The following is a 16,673-nucleotide window of genomic DNA, read 5'->3' as shown; positions in this document are numbered from 1 at the left end:
TTGAGCACCAGGAGAAATCTGTGTTTCAAATAACTTGCCCTAAAATAAATATAAACAGCTATTACGCCAAATATGATCTCTTGAAACCACTTCAAATGATTAACAATCTATATTGTATCAGAAATGTGTGTGCAAAAATAAAACATAATTCCTTGCAGCTAAAGTATTACCTAAAGCAAACCATTTCAACACTGAATCAAATTATTTCAATGGCAGAAATCACACCTGTCTCAGGGGATAAATCGAGTATTCAGGCTGTTAAATCCATTCAAGCAACTCTATTGTATCCCACCATGTATTGTGCCTTGTAGAGAGAAAACAGTTCTGAAAACTATAAAATCATTTAGCAAAACAAATGCATCAACCACAACAGCTTCACATGGAGAAGAGGCTGAGGAGGTGAAACCCCTTCTTGCTGAATACCTTGTATAGTGAATAGACACAATGCCATTGAAAATGAAAAAAAAAATGCTGCTGGAACCAGTCATTTTGGTATCAGAGTTTATTTTTACGTTTTCCTTATTACAAAGCTCACAGGCTAGGGGAAGGCTGGGACCAGAAGCATTGTGTGGTTAATTAAAAACACAAAAAAAAGCTCTATGTGACTGCAGCAGCTGATTCCTAACAAAGACTTTGCATCAGAGCTCACCACTGCAATCCACCTCTCCGGGGCATTTCTTACCAACCCTGTGCCACAACCATCTTCCCTTGCTTCCCTCCTGTAGTGCCACTATGGATTTGGCACACAATTTGTTCTGCAGACACATCATACAGTAAAAATACAGAAAGGGGAAGCAGTGCCATTAAATGGAGATGCCTGCAGAGGCAGGAGCAGGCAGCCATTGAACATGCAGGTGTGAGGCCACCTTCACAGTAGCTGCAGGTATGAGATCCTGAAGCCACAAGCTCAAGAAATCCCATCAAAGATCCACCCAATGGTTGGTCATTCAGAGCCTGCACTCCTGCCAGCTGCACCAAGAAATTGCAACTAGCTTGTTTAGTCTGTAGAGAGTTTTTAAATGAAGATGGTGGAAGCACATGTAGTTCTGGATTGTTCCTTAGGAAATGGTTAGGTTTCTGCAGTGCCTGAGTGGATGGTCTGAGTTATAGCTGATTATACAACATCTGTATGATAAAGCACAATTTACTGCCTAGTGAGTTACACATTCATAGATTAGTGTAGAATTAATCAAGTATTAAAGCTCACTTATAAAAACAGATGTTAATACTGATTTCTTGACAAGCTCCAAAAATTATTATCAGTGCTAAAGTAAATTAAGCCATTTATAAAAGATGAAAAAATGCATTTCAGCTGTTAAGAGTTTGTATCTCTTTGCTTTGGTTAAGAAGAAGAGGTTAACTCATGGCTCAATCACTATTACACCCAGGTTGTTATTGAAAAACACCTTCCCATCTCTGATTTCACTGCACCCAGGCTTTCTTAACTCCTCCACTACCTGATGCTTTAGTTCAGGAGGGGCAGTTTTAGCAAAGTCAAGTGTTTCTGTCAGGAAATCCAGCAAGAGCTCCCCATCTTTGTCCCCTTCAACAAAGCAGCTCGTTATGTCCATGTGGGATGGGAGCTCGTAGAGCTGGTACTTCATCCCAGCTGAATCCAGCATCCTCGGCAAATCAGCAGAGGAAACATACGAGCAAAGATCTTCCAAAGGGAAGGAAGGCCCATACTTCTTCCACAGCGTTTCCCAGCCACTCTTTCCTAAGAGATAAACCACCAGAAAGACACTCAGAGTTAAGGAAGAACACTATTTGAAAGCAGTTTTGATTGTCTGGGTTTTTTAGCAGTTGTCATCATTGCAAGTGGGATCTTTCCAGAGCTGGGATGTGTCCTGGGGCACGGTGGAGCTGGCTGCCTCCCTGCAGGTTTGGGGGCTGCAGGAGTGGGTGGGCACCTACCCTGGAGCCCCAGCACCCCTCCTTGACCTCCAGCTGAGGCCAGAGCAGCTCACACTTGTGTACCTCTGCTCAAGAGACATTTTATAAAGCAAACCAGCTGGGCAAGTTGAAAAGTCCCCACATACATCTTCACACCTTTCTTTTCCCCCAGCCTGGATCTCTGATTTGGTATTTCTACTGTAAATCATTTTTAGAAGGATTGCTCAGAATGACTGGACAGGATGAAAATAATTTCGAGCCTAATGAGCAGCTCTTGAAAGTTACAACAATAATTCCCCCTAGGTACTAAAACCAGTTACTCGCGGTTTTGCAATTGCTTTATCTGCAAACAGTTATTTATAGTCAAATAAACAGTTTGGAAGAGAGACGAGGATATTTTCTTTCACCTGGTAGAAACTGAATGCAGAGCACTAATTGCAGGAAATGTGCTGGTGTCAGTGTTGTGTGACTCAGTGCCATCTCGGAGCCGAGCAATTATCCCCTACCTGTTATTGTAATGGCTCTCGGAAGGCTCAGCATATGGCTCTGCTTTTGTTTGCAAGGCGGTGGCAGCAGATCCACAGCCCCTGCACATCCTGCTCTCCCGGAGCAGGAGAGACCAGCGACTGACCCCAGCCAGTGCTACCAACCCTGCTCCCAGGCTGCCTTTTAATTAACACACCCTGATTGTGTTGGGGATGACATTACCTTTCGTGACATGAGCTTTGCTCTGATGATCTTTCAGTAACTCCTTTTGCTTCAGCGCTCATTTTCATGGCACTTCTTCCTTCCCTTCTCTATTCTCTTGTTTTCCTCAAGGTTTTCCCCTTCTTTTCCTCTCTGCTGTTCTGAGTCCTGCTCCTCTCTCCCACTTTTTTGTCGCCCCCAGCAATTTCTGCTCCATCAGAAAACAGTCATCTGGCCCAGAGAGGACTTCAAATACTTTTCATGAACTCAGAACTTTAATCATTTTAATTTTGAATAGGCACACATTCTTACCTGCATTCACATTTTAGGAATATCCAAAGGGACAGGTTAAGCAACTGGAAAAGAGTTTCAATTAACTATATGCAGGTAATCAGCAATAGTCTGATACTACAATCTATTCTCATTCAGCCAAAGAACATGAACAGGTTTTTTAAAATCATTCCAAATACAGACTTCTTGCTGTAAACTGCTTGAAAACACTTCAAACAAAAAAAAAAAAAAAAAGGGGGAAAAAAGTAGTTGAATAAATTCAGGTCAGAAGTGTCACTTCATAGTGGATCCTTCATGAACAAAATAAAAGGAACTTCATCACATTTGCAGAGGTGGCCAAATTCAATGAGAAATTAAGCTTAAAACTCTGAACAAATAATGCTTAACATAGCTTTCAGAGTTGCTAGATGTGACTGTTTACACAGCTGAAATTTCCATAGCTTTTGAGGCAAATGAAAGACTTTCTAGAGTCAAATTAGACTCCACCACTGCACTGTCTCTGGCATACCTTGCCCACAGTATTAAAAGTGGACAAGGAGAGAGCATTTACTCTGCTCCAACATTTTCCTGCTGGATTGACCACAGAGCATCTCTGTGAGATCTAACACAGCCTGAAAATGCTGTTTTGTACCCAAAATGATGATATTAAGGAAATGGGCAGTTTGAAAAGAAAATGAACCATATGTGCTCCAACACCTGCTGTATGGCACTTCCGAGCCCCCCGTAGCCATTTGCTTAATGCCACAAGTCTCTGGGAGAGAGAAAATGCAGTGCCCAGCCTGGAAAGCCTTTTCCAGCACACAGCAGAGGCTGAAGGGGCTCCTGTGAGTGAGAGCTGCAGGTGGAGCCTCTCCTGCTGCAGGGTCTCTGCTGCCATCCATCACTGGACAGGCTGCAGGATGGGGAAGGGCAGTGAAAGCTGTTTTGTGCCCGTGATACGGGCTTTTGGCTCATAAATCCTCACGCAGACACAGACAGTGGGCAGGTTTCAGGGGATGTCTGCTCACCTCTGTGGCCTGTGCTACACACAGGAGCCCCAAAAGTCCTCAGAGCCCTTTCCTGAGTGAGCAGTGCTGATGGAGCAGCTCTCACCTGACACCAGGATAACCAGGAGCTTCGCCTGCGATTCCAGGAGGCTGTGGAAATACCGGAGAGTTGCTGGGATATCTTTCACATAGTAGAGCATCTGGAAAAAGCAGAGATGCTTAGAGACATACAGTGCCACCCTGGTGACTGTTATAACACTGTTAAAAGGAACCAAATGGGGGCAATCCTGACAGAAAAGCAGGGACAACGAGGCAAGTTAGGAAGGTGTGGGCAGTGGGCTCCCACTGCAGGCTCAGGGCTGTCATGCCCTGCCTGCTCTCTGGCACTGCCAGGTCTGAGCTCATGTTATTCATCAGCCTGAGATGAAGAGATTTGCCTTTCTTCAGTGAAGGCTTCGGTGAACTTGGAAATACAAAGGCAATTTCATGGAGAGGACAAGGAGCTTTTGAAGACACTAGCTAAAATGTATTCTTAGTTGACTGCCACCCACAGCCTGGTTAATAGGACTACTGTGCTCAAAGCTGCTTTTCATTTTTGCAGTTCATTTATGCTAAAGCACTTCAAATTACTGGGAAGTAAACTCACCTTTCTTCCCCTAAGAGTGGATAATGAGGTCACATACTTTGTGCATACTCTTAACAACTGAGTCTTTGGCAGCATTTACTTTGCAGAGACTCTTACCTGGATCATGTGAATGAAGTCCCATTTTTTAGTCTTCTTTTCTGCATTCATTCGACTTTCATATTCATTAGCTGTCTCCTTGTGCCAGGTAAACTTTATGTTCTCGAGGTTTGATGCCTGAGCCACACGCTCTGAAATAGAGGAGAAGGCAGGACAGAGTTATCTCAATTGCAAATATGGGGCTGATTTCCACTCAGAGCTTTAATACATCCAAAAGCCCTCTTTAGGTAGAGAGTTTTGGTACCAGTTTAACACAACAGTGGAATATCTTAAACCTTGAGCCCATATGTGAGGAGAAGGCTGTAGAGGCTTTATAGGACAAAATCTTAAGAGACTCTGTTACTTTTCCCTTTGCTCCTTTATTTGGGCTCCTCTGGTGTTTACCTGAGCTAAAAAAAAAAAAAAAAAAAAAAAAAAAAAAAGTAATTTCTTCCCCATGACTGGCTCAAGCTGAATTAAGATGTTGACTGGGACAGATTGTTATGAGGCCATGAGCAGCACGTTTCATGGTGAATAGCAGGACTGATGGCCCCAGCACTTATGTGCCACACAAAACCCACATGGCAGAGCAGGAATGAGGCCACGGTGGAGGATTTTCCCCAAATAAAAAAAAGGTGCTCAAGGGTGGATCAAAGCAGGTTTTTTTTTTGAGAAGAGAAGCACAATTAAAAGGTTGAGAAGGGCAGAAAAAGCAAATGTATTCTTCTAAATTTGTGTAACTAGGATGGTAGGAGAGGGAAAGAGCTTTGTCCCAAAATCAAGGGCCCTTCTTGATTTTGTGGCTTCACATTCAGTGGCTTCTGTGTTGAAACAATTTTTTAGAAGCCCACAGTTCTGACCAACTGCTTCAGGCAAAAGGGATGACAGTGTTTGAAAGCAAAGAGCTTTAAGGAGTGACACATGGAGTGTCTTCAGACCTCAATACAATGCACATCAGCAACTGAGGAAAACAGAAATCTGGAGAAATGGATTCAAGGAATAAGTTACACTGAGGACCTGGCTCATTGCTGCATCAACTCTGTTTTTATGGGAGCAAAACTGAGAGATAATTTCAGAATGCAGGGAACAGTAATGTCCATCTGCTGGCGTATGGAGCTCATCGCGCTGCGGTGCTGCCTGGCGCTCAGGATTGCTCCAGGACAAAGCAAGCCCTGGTTCAGTTCCTGTGCTGCACTGGAGTCAGCATCAATTCACAACTTACATGGCCCAAAGGAGGCTGAGCCTTAGCTACAGGGCACATGTTCAGAACAGCACAGCTGGCTAAGACCAGTGCCTTTACACCACTAACAACAATGTTCCTCCTTCTGGGCTCTGACTGGACACGTCCCCATCAGGCAGATGAGAAATTCTCCTTCAGTGCTTGTCTCCTCTCTTCTGTGGCTGGGAATGGGCCACCCCTTTCAGCTGCTGCCACTGTGACTCTGTTAGCTTCCATTTATCAGCCACTGGCCCCAGCACTAGCAGATCAGATTTAATTTGCTGTTCCAAACTCAGAAGCAGCTCTTATCCCCTCACCAATAATCTGGGGCAATCTGGTTCAGTTTAATTGTTGGTCTGTCAAAACGGAATTGCTTTCCAGGCTGGGCTTTAAAGTCCAGATTCTAGGAAGTGCAAATTCATTATGGGATTATGGTAAATTTCTGCCTAAATATTCATCTCCATCCATTATGAAAAGTTTTCCTACCTTTTCCCCTGGGTTCATCCCAGATTTTTTCCCAGTCAGAAGCTGGTTGTGTACCTGATGGGTGCCATCAAAACTGGGCTGCCTGCAGCTGTGCACTGCTGATGCAGCCCTCTTGTGGGGCCACCAGCACTCCAACCATGGCCACCAAGGGACTCCACCAGGAGTGAAGGAAAGGCACAGCCTGCCCATGAGGCTTTGAGGAAAGCCTCCATCACAAGAGAAACCTGAGTTTGTCATCACTGCACATCCCAGTAAGGAGTGTCTCTCGTGAGCTTGGCTTCTCCTTCCCATGGAGAAAGCATTTGGTGAGGCAGAAAACATAACTACTGAATCCTCAGAGGTGCAGATAATGTTTCTAATTCTCCACAGAAAATCTTAGGCCTCAGAAACCTAATTAATGGTAGCTAATGGGGACATGATTAATTACCAAATAAGAGAGTTTAAAGAAAGAAATCCAGATGAATATTTAATTTCTAGTTTAGCATAAAACTTAAAATAAGGACAACATTTTATATTTTCTTTAACTTTCTTCTGGAAAGAAACTCACTGAAGTAGGATAGGACTGCCAGTTAATTGGTGCTAGATGGTGAGACCACTGGGAAGATTCAGAGCAAATCCAGTCCAGTGTAGCCCAGACAGGATAGAAATTCTTTGTTCAAGTGTACAAACTGTCTTACAAACAGAGAAGATGCTCTGTTGCCCACCCTTCACCATTTCAGTCTGCAGCAACATAAGAGCACCAGGGATTCTGCACAAGGCATCTTTTAAAACATCAAGTCTGTGTTAAACTGAGAAAGATACAAAAAAAATCAGGTTTGTCTTGGGAGCCTTTGGTGCTTCCAGTGATTCTGAGCTACCTCACTGCCTTTTTTTTTTTTTTTTTTTTTTTTTTCCCGTTTGACTTCCACAAGCCGATTCACACTGGGAATGCTTCATTTTTAAGGACCTAAGCAAGAGCAAGATTGGAGATTTACAGTGTGGTTTTACAGCCTGGTATTTACTATGGTTTGGAGCGTTTCCAGCAAGAGACTCAGCTGATGAGGTTCATTCCTTGCTGTCACATCCATTCAGGATGGCTCTCCAGCCAGGTGTGCTCTGCTCAGGGCTGGTGTCACCTCCCTCAACACCAGGATCACCTGGAGGTGAATCCTGGTAGGCTCTAACCCAGTGGTAATCAAACCCTGCTGTTGGGCAGTTTGATCAAAGTACCCTCGTTAACACTCAGTCCTCCTCAGAAAATGTTCCATTTTCCTTCATGAATGCTGCTTAGACCTTTGGGCTGGGGGAAAGAAAGAAGCTCTGAGCCCCAGAGCACACGGCAAAAGTCTTTCCTATCACTCCTGCTTTCCTTTCTGTGTTTTCTAATTCAAAGCCTGGTTACTAATTTAGTGCCCCACTGTGAGGTTTAGGTATTTGTTGGAAACGATTTTTAAGATGTGAGAGAATTACCATGAGACACTAAAATTTTCCCTTTGATGCTGAGGAGAGATCCTGATTCAACACAAGTTGAAGTGGAAAAACTTTCTGAAATGCTGGGATTTCACTCCATTGCCATACAATCACTCATCACTTCCCAACTTGTTTAGCTTTTAAAGTTTGTTTAGGCAAGCATTTGCCATGCAGAGTTCTTTGCAGTGTGAGAGACTAAGATTTTAATGAGAGTGAACAATTGTTGAGAAGCAATGATGGCAAAAAAAGCATGAAGCTTTGAATTTTTTAACTTTTAAGAGACAGTTCTGATAAGAAGGCATTTGAACATAGGGTCATCCACCTTTCAACACTTTTTAATGCATGTAAAATAACTAAAGTAAATGTAATTTATTTAATGTAAAATACCTTTGTACTTGGAGATTTGGTCAGCACTTGGCTCTATCACATCGTTGTTGATGGTGACCCCAGGATATCTGGCTCGTATTTTTGAGAGGATCTGCAAGTCCATCTCACCTAAAGAAGCAGGAGACACAAAACAGAGAATGAAAACAAAGCTCAGGCAAAGGACACAAAACAGAGAATGAAAACAAAGCTCAGGCAAAGGAAATCTCCACCACCATCACACCCCCAGCTTGGCAGATTGATTTGTGCCATTTATGTACAGATGCACCACACAGCTCCAAGCAGCTGCTGTGTATTCTCAGTTAGGTTGTAACTGAAGATTGAGCTCTAGGATTTGAGAAAAATGTAAATATCAGTCCCACTTTCTTAATTGCTCCCCTCTGACTGGCACCACCAGGGCAAAGGGAAAACCTGACCCAGTTATACTTGACCTCTCTTTTTCTGGACATGGTCTAAGCTCGAGGGGCAGATCCTACACGACTCTCATGGTGCCAGTTCTGATGGTTCCAAGTCACCAGCAAACTTGGCAGGACTTCTCAGGATTCAGTAGGAGTATTTTTAGCCAGGCACCTCACTGGTTACAAGGTCATGTGGGAGAGGGAAAGGGAATATGTGTTTACACTGGAATCAGAGACAATACTCATATCTGTTTGTCTTTAGTGTCCTGTGACTCTTCCCAAAAGAATGATGAATAGAGCACATTTGTGTTTAGCTAACCCTTGTTTACAGAATACCCCAGAGATTCCTGTATTTCATGTTTTTGTTGAGGAAGAGTTCTCTCTAAACACTGCTCAGGCCAGCTGTAATTATTTTATTGATGGATGTACTGGTAGATCCAAGATTTCAAAATTTAAAAATAGCTCCATCATTCTCAGCCATCTCACCCCATCTGCAGTGTAGGAAACTCAGGGGGATGATATTTCTGACCGAGGCATGGGTCCAGGGACAATATCCTGCTGGCTTGCTCAACTTTCTCCAACCTCTGCTTATTGTGCTTGGATAGATTTTAGGTGGAAAAAATAACAGCAGAATAAATTAAGGTAAGAAAGAGTGAAACAGAGGGTAACTACAGTGAATAATAGATCCAGGGGTCCTGTTACAAGTAAATATTGAGCTTTGTCCCGGAAGATTTCTCGTGCTCACACAAAACTCCACGTTATAAAATTCCCTACAAATGAACAAACTTTTGGACATACTGGAAGACCACCCTGATGGCCAGACAGGCCCTTGCTGAGGGGCTGTGGAAGGAGGAGCTGCACAGCCTCTGCCCACCCTCATCATTTTCAGTGCCCTGGATTCCCACCACTTCAGCACTGGCTCCATCGTGCAGAATATTTGAGGAACAAAAGGAAAACACTGGGAACTAAATAGTTCATTAGTTGCATTTTCTCAGACTTACATGTCTTAAAGCAACCAGCAACACCAACATTCACATGGCACCTCTGGAAGCACGTTCTTTGAGGGAGGGAAATTGAATTTCTGAGGCAGCAGAAAGAGCTGCAGCTTTGCTATTGCTGTACTCTGTAGTCTGCCATTGAAATTTGAGAGCACAGAATTTGTAATGAACTACTGCAATAGTTTGATTTTTGGTTGTTTTACCAACTTTCCATAACATGATTAGTCCTTTGAAAAGGCTGCGCATGTCCTGATTTAAAAAATAAAAAAAAATCGAATTTTGTATTTTCATATGCAAATAGGTTAAAATATTCCCTTCCGCTCTTGTGTGGCCAAATCACCCTTGTACTGTTTTTAACCAAAAAACCCACCCCCTTGATTCATAATTTAATCCACAGCTTTAAATTACTTCACTTAGCTCTTTTATATGCAAACAAGTGTCCCGAGGCATTTTACACTCAGATCGGTGGCAGCTTGCATTATCAACAATTTGGCAATTAGGCTATCCGAATTATTTAAACTCTCCAACACAATTACCTTTTAAAGGCTACCACTATGTTCGCCATTAAGTTTCTAATTAAACATTTTACGTAACGGGATTGTTTATAGCCCAGTTGCTACTTTCTAGCAGCGCTGATGACTTTTATGGTTTTTAAAGGTACAGAGTGCGGCGCGCCGGAGTGTGAACTTAATAAGGCAGCGGCGGAGGCAGGCGCGGTGCTCGGGCGGGTCTAATGGGATGGGATGGGATGTAATGGGATGGGATGCTGCCGTTAATGGGTTCTTGTCTCCCGAGGTGCAAAAGCGGAGAGGAAACGCTTTCCTTCCGTGCCTCCTCCCTGCGAAGCGCAGGGGCGGGTGGGGTCGGGGCTGCAGCTCCATCACTGCCCTCCCACAGCAGCCAGGATCAGCTGGAGGGATGTGGGGATCGGCTCCCTCCCGGCCTCACAACGGCCCGTGGTGAGAACCAACCCGTGAGCAGATGGGGTTGGGTGATTTGGGGATTTTGACATCACAAAGTGATGTATTGATTAATGGCAAGCTGGACTGTCTCTGGCCAGGGAGTGAAGTACCACACTATGTAAAGTGTTCCTGTTAAAAACATCCTTCCTTTCCTTTCTTCCTTTCTTTCCTTCCTTCCTTCTTTCCGAAGAACAGTTTCCTTTGGAGAGCAATGTTCCTGCTCTGTCACACTGTCTGCTTTATAGCTAATGCCAACCATTAACACACAATTACTTTATGGAGGAGAGACTGACAAAACTGAGCTTAGTCTTTGGTGATGGTATGACTACAGAATTTAAACTAGATTAACTGTTCATATAAAATTTAAGTGTGGTGACTTAATGGTCAGAGAAGGAAACATAGGTTTTAATTATGGGGGCACTTCAGCAAGAATTTAATGAAAATAATCCACTTGATCTTACTGGTATAGTTTTTCCACTCAGTGAATGTCAGATAAAAGACTTCTTATTTGTGATTTCTTCTGGATTTCTTCTGGAGCTTATGCTCAGCTCCAGTGTTTTGGGAGTCAGTAGCTCCAGGAGGAGCTTGTACACTGATGGTGGTCAGCAAACACAGCCAAAGCAGAGCTCAGCCATGGCTCTTACACAGCAGTGATGGGAGTTAGCACCTCGATAAATACTGTAATGCAGGTAAAAATGCAATATTCTGAGAAATCTAAGACATTATTTTGTTTGGGGTTTGGATGTGTTTTTTGCTGCTTTTGTTTTGTTTTGTCTTGTTTTGTTTTTGTATGAAGCCCTATGAGCAGTTAAAGTTTCTCTCTGCCTTTGAGGAATGATGGTGTAGAAGGAGAGGTTTTTGTGGAGGACATAGAGGAATCAGAGTGGGGAGGCACAAGCTGTTTTCAGATGATGTGGTCACACACCAATTAACACCACCTGTCCCCTGGAGCTGACTTATCAAGGAAAGACTTATTTCCCATTCTACTCCTTTTGCAATTTTTAGTCCCCTATTCTTTAAAAAAGGAAAAAACATATCAGTATTGAAATACATACATACCTGCTCCACCACCAACGCTTAGAACATTGATTGCAGACTTCCCATTTCCAATACTGAAAGACATAATTTATACATTTTAGGAGAGCTGCCCAGTAGAGAGGGTTCCATGCATGATGTGAGACACTGGAGATCCCATTAAGACTAAAATTTGCGGGGCAAAACCCAAATGTAATGTGTGTGTACACAGGCACACCTACGAGTGGGCAGGAGGGATCAGATTCAGAACTCTTCCCCTTTGGACATTCATGATTTCCAATTATTTTGGCAATTTATAGAGAAGGTATTTTGCTTTTATTATGAGGCAATACAAGCAGAAGCAAGTACACACCTTCTCTGTCTGTGCTCTGAGGAACAGAGAGTCCTCTGGGTCTGGACCAGCAGCTAAAAAATTATTTGTAGAAGTTTTGCATTATGCAAAATGGGGAGGACAAAGGGAGAGTGTAATGCTCCTAAAATTCCTGAGTGAAGCTTTGGCAGAGCCATGAAGCCCTGAGAAGAGCCTCCCCAGAGCCAGGATTTGAGGCTGGCTGCCTGCTCCCAAGCCAGCCTGCAAAGTGAGGGGTCCAGCAAAGGACACACACTGGCAGGCAAAGCAGGAGCATGATCCAGCCATCCTCGAGAAACCCTAAATATTACCTGAAAACCTCACTTTTAAAAAGCTGCTTTCAATCAAGTTTGATGCTAGAATGTAGTATCTGTTACAGCATTTCAGAGCTGATTCAGGGCCAGCTGTGCAAGGAAACAATGCAGCCTTATCTCCTCCTGGCTAGGCAGCCTCCATCCCGGAGAGCCGCCATCCAGAGCAGTGTGTGCAAATCTCCAGCCAAGCCCTATCAGAGGCCAACAGACAGGGCAGGGAACAGCAATGTGCCTCTCCCAGGCAGCCTCCCGAGGCCAGCACACCCGTGGGACCGTGGCCCTGGCTGTCCCTCAGCCCAGGGTGGCCACCTCGGTGTTACCTCGCTATCACGTCCGGCAGCCGCCTCTCCACGAACTCCTGCATGCTCTGGTGCTCGGTGGACCTCTCCAGGAAGAGGCGGAATGACTGGACGTATCTGTCAAGATCAGTGAGCAAGCTCCTCATGGGTGAAGCCATGCTGGGAGGGTGCAGGAGGATACAGGCTGCTCCCTGCAGCTCTTCTCTCAGGGCTAGAGGAGGAATGAAAAGTGCTGGAGGGGAAAGTCCAGCCTGCACCCGGACTTTGCTCCACGTCCCTGCTGCTGCCTCGGAGTGTTACACAACCTTGCAATAGAAACTGTAAATGGAATCCAAGCAGCAAAGGGTAATTTATCATCTTTAATCTGTGCAGAGCAAGTTGCCAGCATTTTTTAACTGTGCTGACACAGGTCTCTGTTTAAACACAGTAAAAGGGTCTTTAGATGGTTCTTAAATACAAAAAAAAAAAAAAAAAAAGTCCTCTGTTTTGTGAAGGCATGGAGAGGCTCCAAAGGCTGGGTCTGGATTAGAAGAAAGTGCAACACTCATCTCCAGAGACGCTGGCAGATGTCTCTGTTTTTTTAATCTTTTGATGTTCTTAAATGGAATACTGATGGTGGGGTGAAAACAATAAAAACCTTATAAATGCACTTTATTTTTCTAGTTCTTCTGAAGATAATGGTACAATTCCCATGGGTTAAGTAGCTAATTCACCAAAGCCATGTGAGTTACTGGAATAGATGTTGTGCTAAACCAGGCTTACAGGCAATCGGGAGTGGGGAAGGCAAAGTGTTCTACCAGGGAAGTGTCAGACTGTACCTTAAAAAGTGCACAAAAATGTCTTTATCCTCTCTTAAACTGCAGTTTAAGTTCATCACATCTTGTCCTACCTGGCAAGGAGAAAGGGGAACCCTCTCCCTCCTCAGGGGCCCCATGTTGAAGGACACACTACATTTCCTTGGTGTCTCTTACCATCCCCTCTGGCTTTCCTGCAGAGGTTACATCCCAGGCACTATTTTTACAGTTCCCTTTGGACTGTCTCCAGCCAAACCCCATTGGTGCTGAAGTGCAGCACAAAACCCTCCTAGCCATTGCTTTTCCTGGCTCCCAGCACAGCCAGGATGATTTCCCTGGCTCCACTGAGACCCTGCACCCGCTACCTTCACTCACCAGCATGACTGGAATTCAAATCATGGGCTTTTCCCAGACTGCTCCTCTGGTCCCTTTGAATTATTAATCTGGCCTCTGTTGTGCTTTAGTCCCTCCCAGCTGCACATCAAATAACACAAATAATCTCGTCCCTCCTTCAAACCATAAACAGAAACAAAAGCAACCGGCTCAGGTCCATATTTGCCATTGCCTCCCTTTCTGGCAGTGAACTTCTGACAAATTTTCTGACTGTGCAACCAGTTTTCCACCCACCCAATACCTGTCTCATCAAGGCCACATCTTCCTCACTTCTTTATGAGAATGTCATACACAATGGTGCCATCTCCTTCTCCCCTGAACACCCACAGAAAGATGGGCTTGGAACAATTTCTTCCTGATAGATCCACATTGCCTGACCATCATCCTATTCTCTTTCTGCTGCAGGGAGGACTATTTCTAGGAACTATTTCTGGGGACAGCTGTCATGCTGAGCAGGGGCCCAGATCTCTCTCCTGCCCCCTTTCCAATGACAACATCAGCTGCTTGGCTTTGCCCATTTTCCTTCCCTGCCTGTGACAAAGGTTAACATCCAAGTCGTGACACGTTTTGGTTTTGCAGACCATGAGCCAAATCTCCTCACATCCCAAAAGCTCCTGCAGGAAGGGGCATGGTGAAGCTTGGTGACAATTCACCTCCTCAAGTGAGTGCTGCTACCAGAGCCCTTGGCAATGGCTGAGAATTCATAATCAATTAGCAATGCCTGATAATTGCTCTCCTTGTGGCAGTCCCAAAGACCAGTGGTGACCTCTGGAGCAGGTCCCAAGGTTGATTTTCTACCCATAGTGCCTCCAAGGCAGACTGGCTTTGGTACACTCCCTGCTCCCCTCCTTCTCAGAGAGCAAGGATACTTTCAAGTGAAAAAATAGCAAAACTGAGAATTTTAAAGAGCACTAATGAAAAACAAGCTGGTACAACACTGGTAACAGGTAAATGGGCGAGCTTTAAAAAACTTTGTCAGCCTCTGACTGACAACCCCTCCTTGACCCAGATGAGCAGCACTCAAACACTCAACAACATCTGAATTAACCTGAGGAACCCAAGTGGGAATTTTTCCAGAGATAGTAAGGCAGGAAACTCCTGAATATACCTTGGATGAGAATTACTCACTGCTAACCCACCCTGAAAACACAATGGTGTATTCTGTGTTTAGCCATTCCTTTGCTATGCCTGACTCCTTGCTTTTTATTTTAAGTGCATCAGGAGGCTTTGCTGTTTGCCACTAATGAATTTTTGCTACCTTCAATCTTGAAAAAAAAAGTTTTGCAGTTTACAAGAGGAGATTTAGATAACTGACCCTTTTTTCTGTCCCTCCCTCTACTTCCCATAATTTAATTTGCCAACATCCCCTCAGCAGTCTCTAATGAGCAGCCGAGATTCATTTTCATGTTGGGTGCAGTTCAAGGAATTTGTTTCATTTCTTTCATTACACTTTTGGCTGTTGGAATTTGCCCCATTTATTTAATTTTTTTTTTCTTCTGTTTGAATTGCGGCCAGCTAACTTTAAAAATGAGTAAAGAGAAGGAAGGAAAGGATTATTTTCTGAATTAGGCTGATAGAAACTTGTAAGGTAATAATGTTCACTCGGGCATGTTCCCTTCAGTGATAATCGAAACTTATCCGTGGCTCCCTAGAAAGATTGAGGAGTTTTGGAAGCGGACACTGTTTATGCTGCAGTTACTTGATCCGTCCCTGCTTTGTGCCAGCAGAGTGAAACCTGCTTTAAACTCGCCATAAAACCCTTCAAACCCTCCCCGTGGAGGCAGCAAACGAAGTGATCGGGGCAGTTCGGGTTCAGCAGCACAGGACTCCGAGTGCCAGCGATCCGGGATCCCGCTCGGACGGATTCCGCTCCATCGGCGCCGCCTCCCAGGCGGCCCTGCTTACCTGGGCTGTTCTGTGCCCCTCGGGGGTGTGGGGGCGATGCTGCTGAGCTCCTGGGATGTGCTCCCAGTCCAACCACCTTGCCGTGCAGCCACCTTCCCGTCCAGGCACCTCCCACCCAGCCCATCCCGGCCGTCCCACCCCCGGGGCGGTGACATGGGCGAGGTTTCGCTGCCGAGCAAGGAGCAGGCAGGGCTGGAAGCTGGCATGGCAGCAGCTGCTGAGGAAGGAGCAGGCAGAGTTAGAGCCTCACATGGCAGCAGCTGCTGGGAAGGAGCAGGCAGAGTTAGAGCCTCACATGGCAGCAGCTGCCCAAGGAAGGAGCAGGCAGAGTTAGAGCCTCACATGGCAGCAGCTGAGGAAGGAGCAGGCAGAGTTAGAGCCTCACATGGCAGCAGCTGCCCAAGGAAGGAGCAGGCAGAGTTAGAGCCTCACATGGCAGCAGCTGCCTGGAGAGGCAGGGGGCAGCTCCAGCCCTGCCATATCCCTGTCCACTCTCCATGTGGTCCCCAGCAGCTGTCCCCCAGGACACACCTGGCACAGCCACCCTGCCGTGGGAACATCCAGACACGGAGCTCTATCCCTGTGTTAATTACAGCAGGGGTGGCAAATGAAGCCCTGCCAGTGGAAAATAGAAAATGCAGCTCCTGACAAATTGGAAATAATTGTCTCAGTGTGTGGCATGGGGTGCTGGGCAGCATCATTTGCAGTTTGCCTATAGAACCCTTCCATTAGAGATAATTTTGCTTTTTTAGCTGGTTTTCTTGCCACCAGATATTCTTCTTATCCCTTACTTTCCAGAGTTTAAGCATTTTCTAAGTTGTGTGCACCCTCTGCAGCCCTGTCAGGAGCAGTTTTATCCCAAGGAACATAAGTTTGGATAAAACCATTGACCCGTGTCTGCTATTCCATTGTGATTTGGTGTTCAGGGCACCACACATTTGCCCTGTGTGTGCTTCAAATTATTCTTTGTTTCTCTATGTTTAGCAAGAAGGAATTTTTTTAAGTTAAATGAAGAACTTTTCCTTCTGGAATAAGATAGAGACATGAACTGTTCAAGGAGAAATGAGCTGTTCACATGATAAAAGTCACATAAAATAATACCAGTAATAC

At 44.8% G+C, this 16,673-nt stretch overlaps 1 protein-coding gene across 4 annotated transcripts; it reads right to left on the bottom strand.

Annotated features, from left to right (window-relative positions):
• Positions 1 to 487: 487 nt before the first annotated feature.
• LOC128791064 (histamine N-methyltransferase-like) lies at positions 488 to 15,656 on the bottom strand. 4 transcript variants are annotated; one of them, XR_008431956.1, is made up of 8 exons: positions 15,564 to 15,656; positions 12,493 to 12,682; positions 11,534 to 11,586; positions 8,120 to 8,227; positions 4,600 to 4,730; positions 3,964 to 4,057; positions 2,602 to 2,811; positions 1,633 to 1,717 (listed from the first exon to the last, which is right to left on the bottom strand). XR_008431956.1 is itself a non-coding variant. In XM_053948413.1 (8 exons), the coding sequence occupies exons 2-7, from the start codon at positions 12,627 to 12,629 to the stop codon at positions 2,929 to 2,931; spliced, it is 531 nt and encodes a 176-aa protein (XP_053804388.1). In that variant the 5' UTR covers positions 12,630 to 12,682; positions 15,564 to 15,656; the 3' UTR covers positions 1,646 to 1,717; positions 2,893 to 2,928. The 4 variants fall into 4 exon arrangements, 3 of the variants coding, with proteins under 3 accessions (XP_053804387.1, XP_053804388.1, XP_053804389.1); XM_053948413.1 differs by lacking the exon at positions 2,602 to 2,811 and adding an exon at positions 2,893 to 2,936 and having other exon boundaries at positions 1,646 to 1,717; XM_053948414.1 differs by lacking the exon at positions 1,633 to 1,717 and adding an exon at positions 2,893 to 2,936 and having other exon boundaries at positions 2,750 to 2,811.
• Positions 15,657 to 16,673: the final 1,017 nt, after the last annotated feature.

The sequence above is a fragment of the Vidua chalybeata genome, chromosome 7 (assembly GCF_026979565.1).
Source record: "Vidua chalybeata isolate OUT-0048 chromosome 7, bVidCha1 merged haplotype, whole genome shotgun sequence".
Lineage (NCBI taxonomy): Eukaryota > Metazoa > Chordata > Aves > Passeriformes > Viduidae > Vidua > Vidua chalybeata.
Note: the sequence above shows the minus strand (reverse complement) of the source record. Positions and strands in the feature narration are given on the sequence as shown.

Excerpts from the sequence above, each read along its gene's own strand:
- LOC128791064 (XM_053948412.1), bottom strand. The coding sequence starts at position 12,629 with ATGGCTTCACCCATGAGGAGCTTGCTCACTGATCTTGACAGATACGTC. Across the intron at positions 4,058-4,599 it reads ACTTCATTCACATGATCCAG|ATGCTCTACTATGTGAAAGA; the intron begins GTAAGAGTCTCT and ends TGCTTTTTCCAG. Across the intron at positions 1,718-3,963 it reads CCTGGTTATCCTGGTGTCAG|GAAAGAGTGGCTGGGAAACG; the intron begins GTGAGAGCTGCT and ends TTTATCTCTTAG.